The sequence below is a fragment of the Crocodylus porosus genome, unplaced genomic scaffold, assembly GCF_001723895.1.
Source record: "Crocodylus porosus isolate Cpor-Errol unplaced genomic scaffold, CroPor_comp1, whole genome shotgun sequence".
Lineage (NCBI taxonomy): Eukaryota > Metazoa > Chordata > Crocodylia > Crocodylidae > Crocodylus > Crocodylus porosus.
This window is the reverse complement of record NW_017728945.1, coordinates 1,358,487-1,361,666: the sequence shown is the minus strand read 5'-3', so window position 1 is coordinate 1,361,666 and position 3,180 is coordinate 1,358,487. Positions and strand designations below refer to the sequence as shown.

At 61.2% G+C, this 3,180-nt stretch overlaps 1 protein-coding gene across 2 annotated transcripts; it reads right to left on the bottom strand.

Annotated features, from left to right (window-relative positions):
• Nucleotides 1-625: 625 nt before the first annotated feature.
• LOC109320466 (duodenase-1-like) lies at nt 626-2,813 on the bottom strand. Of its 2 annotated transcripts, XM_019550580.1 has the most exons (5): nt 2,642-2,808; nt 2,409-2,556; nt 2,134-2,263; nt 1,508-1,759; nt 626-1,171 (listed from the first exon to the last, which is right to left on the bottom strand). In XM_019550580.1, exons 1-5 carry the CDS (start codon nt 2,700-2,702, stop codon nt 1,040-1,042), a joined length of 723 nt encoding a protein of 240 aa, XP_019406125.1. In that variant the 5' UTR covers nt 2,703-2,808; the 3' UTR covers nt 626-1,039. The 2 variants fall into 2 exon arrangements, with proteins under 2 accessions (XP_019406125.1, XP_019406124.1); XM_019550579.1 differs by lacking the exon at nt 626-1,171 and having other exon boundaries at nt 1,291-1,759; nt 2,642-2,813.
• Nucleotides 2,814-3,180: the final 367 nt, after the last annotated feature.

Genomic DNA, 3,180 nt, shown 5'->3' with positions numbered 1-3,180 from the left:
GGGAACAGGAGGCAGATCTGATCCAAAATGGCTCTAAGCCACTGACTCATCTCCAGCTTCGGTCAGAAACATCCACTTCTGGGGAAGTAGCAAGAAACCCCCGGCTATTAAATAAATGATCACCCTGCACAGGTAGCTGCTTCCGGCTCCTCCTGGTTACACTCTGACTTTCTACAGACAAGCAGCAATTCTGGTGCCAGCTCCCCAGTGCAGCAAGGGACGTCCCGACGGGGCAGGGCCCCTGCATTCAAACGCTGCCAACAGCAGGAGGGCATTCCCTGGGCTCCCACTGACCAGGCCTCGGTCTTCTTTGGCAAAGGGTGTTCACCCCAAGCTTCCCATGCCCAGCGACATTGTGCTCGGGTATGCTATCCTATCCTGCTCCAGAAGCTGGGTGGCTGACGGAGCTAATTAGCACCCTTTCCCTGCCGCTGGATGGGGGATGCCCGGGTGTGGAAGAGGGAAAGATACCTTGCTCACATCAGGGTCCAAGTGTTGCTCATCGATTCCTGCTCATCCCCAGGGAACCCAAAGGTGTTGCACCACGGCAGCCCTGAGCAGCCGCTGGCTTTACCTGGGAGCATGCCCAGTGGCTCCTCCAAAGGAGAGGCTGGGAGGCAGGAGAGCGAAGCAGGTGCGTTTATTTGTCAGGCTCGTTACACTCATTAAAGCAGCAGGAGTGAGCACCTGGGGTGAGGGAAGAGACCCGGATGGGCCGAGGCAAAGATCTCCACTTCTGCTTTGAGAATCTAGCGCCAGCCCCAGGACCGGCTTCCCAGACCCAGCTGACGCCGGCGGAAACCGAGGGCTGGAGGGAGGTCTCCCATGGAGAGATCTGAAGCTCCCTCTGGCAATTGGCCCCTTGCAGCCTCCCCTTCATCCCGCGCTCCCCGAGGGAGTGGTGGGAGCCCCGGCACCCAGCCCCCTGGGGCTGACACTAGATCGGCAGCCAGAGAAGGAGAGAGATTAGCTGCTGGGAAACGAAATGGGGAAAGGAAGCCGGCGCCGGTCCTGGCAGCATCTCGGCTGGGAGCATCTTCTACCCCATGACCTCTCGGGTCCAGGGGAGATAGTTGGCGACGCGGGCGTAGGCTCCAGGAGGGAATTCGTTGCCAAAGGAGACAATGCCTTCAGCCCCCCCTTTGCGCACCAAAGGGCCGCCGGAATGGCCCTGGAGAATGGAGCTGGGGTCAGGCAGGCCCGGGACAGCATCCGCAGGCTCCCCGCCTGGGCAGCCAAGTCCATCCCTGGCCTAGCTCCCATGCACTGGCAGCAGGGATGAATATCTACGCTACTGCGCCCGCTGCTCTGCTCACCCCATCGCAGCAGCCCCAAGTCACGGGCGCTGTCCAGATGGGTCTAGACAGGCTCAGCACCAGCTCGTACCCCTCCGAGCAGCAAGACTGAGGCCTGCAGGGTGATACCGCAGCCAAGGAGCAAGCCGAATGATTGCACCCATAAGGGCTCCTGAGAGGGGGACCAGTACCCATCTCACGCCGGCACTGACCTGGCTGGCGTCCTTGAGCTGGTGGGGGCTGCCCGCACAGATCACGCCGCCGTCGAGAAAGGGGTAGAACTGGAGGCACTTCTGGCGGCTGTATATGGTGACGTTGGTCTCGCAGAGCTTGTCCGTGGTCTGCTTGTTGTCGACGAAGCCCCAGCCCGCTACGAGGCACTTGGTCCCTGTGGGCACGTCGCTGCTGGTCTTGGGCAGGGAGACGGTCTGCACATACTTTTTCAGGACAGCCTCCGCCGTGAGCTGGCGGAGGGAGCTGAGCTGGGCTCGGGCCATGAAGCACCCCAGGGATGCCTCTCCTCTGCTCGGCGTCCTGCAGGGTCGGACTCCCAGCCCTCAAGCAAAGTGGTCTGGAGGGACGTGGGACGGTGGTGTCCACCCTGGCGGGCACAGCTGAGACCCCTCCTCCTCCCCACCCCGCAGCAGCAGTGGGCATCAGGATGACGCCGACCCTGCGCTTCCTCTGGCTGGGCTATCTCCATCTAATTTTGCCAGACGAGCTAGGTGAGGGACAGGGCAGGGGAATGCCTGTCTCCCCCCAGCAGAAGCAGCCGGCAGATGCCTGAAGTCCTCCCGCTTCGCCCCCCTGGGCCAGGGCTCGCATGGGCGGCCACTACCTTGAGCAGCAAGATATCATTTGAGAACATCTCGTATTTGGGGTGGACGTGGTAGCTCTCCACCCCCAGCAACTGCTGCGACTCTTCCATCTCCGTGATGTTGTGAGCTCCCAGGAGGACGGTGATTTCCCTGCAGTCCGTGGGAAAGAGCACGGATCGCTTCCTCTGCTTGCCCCAGCTCCCCCACCACCCCGTGTCTGCTGCTTTCCCCCAGCCCTAGAAGGGCCTGGCTTGGAGATCAGCGGCCCGACGTGGGAGCCTGGGGAAGGACTTACCCAGAGCAGTGAGCGGCGGTCGTCACCCACTGCGGGGCCACCAGGAAGCCCCCACGCAACATGTTGGAGCTTACGTTCAGATAAGCCATGTAGGGCCTGGAGTGGGGGATGGCTGCTTGCCCTCCTACGACCCGGCCCTGCAAAGCTCCTGCAAGACGCGTGCCGTGAGGACACGGCCCTTTCTACCGCCCCGGCACAAGCAGCCCGCCCAGCCCGTGGCTCCGTCCGTGTACCAGCATGAGCCACGGGGCAGGACAGCAGGGAGAGCAAGAGGAGACCCAGGTGCTTCTCCATCTCTAGGTCTGGTTGGCTCTCTTCCGGGCAGCAGCTGGAGCCCTCTGTGGCCCGGCGGCTGGTTTTATAGCCCCTGACCAACCAAGCTTGGCAGCCAGTAAACCACTGGACACGTGGCTGAGGAACCCGTGCTGCCTTTGTCTCCCCACCCCGACAAAACCTCGTCTGGGCCGTGGCTCTGCTCGATCCCGGGGGAGGCTGTCTTTGCTACCTAAGCACCGGGGGGTGGCTGGTGAGTCTATCAGGAGACAGTCTGGAGCCCCCAAAACTCTCCAAACTTCAGTTGTTACCAAAAACCTGATACCGTTCGGTCTTCTGGGAGACCACATTGCAGCCCATCTGCGATCGGGACCCTGGTCATCTTAGATGCAAATTAAGGGGACAGCTGCAATTCCCGTAACGATCTCTGTCTCTGTGGGCTAAATCAAGAAACAATTGCACTTAGAAGCATCATAAATGGAGGTTGAAAGGGACCTCA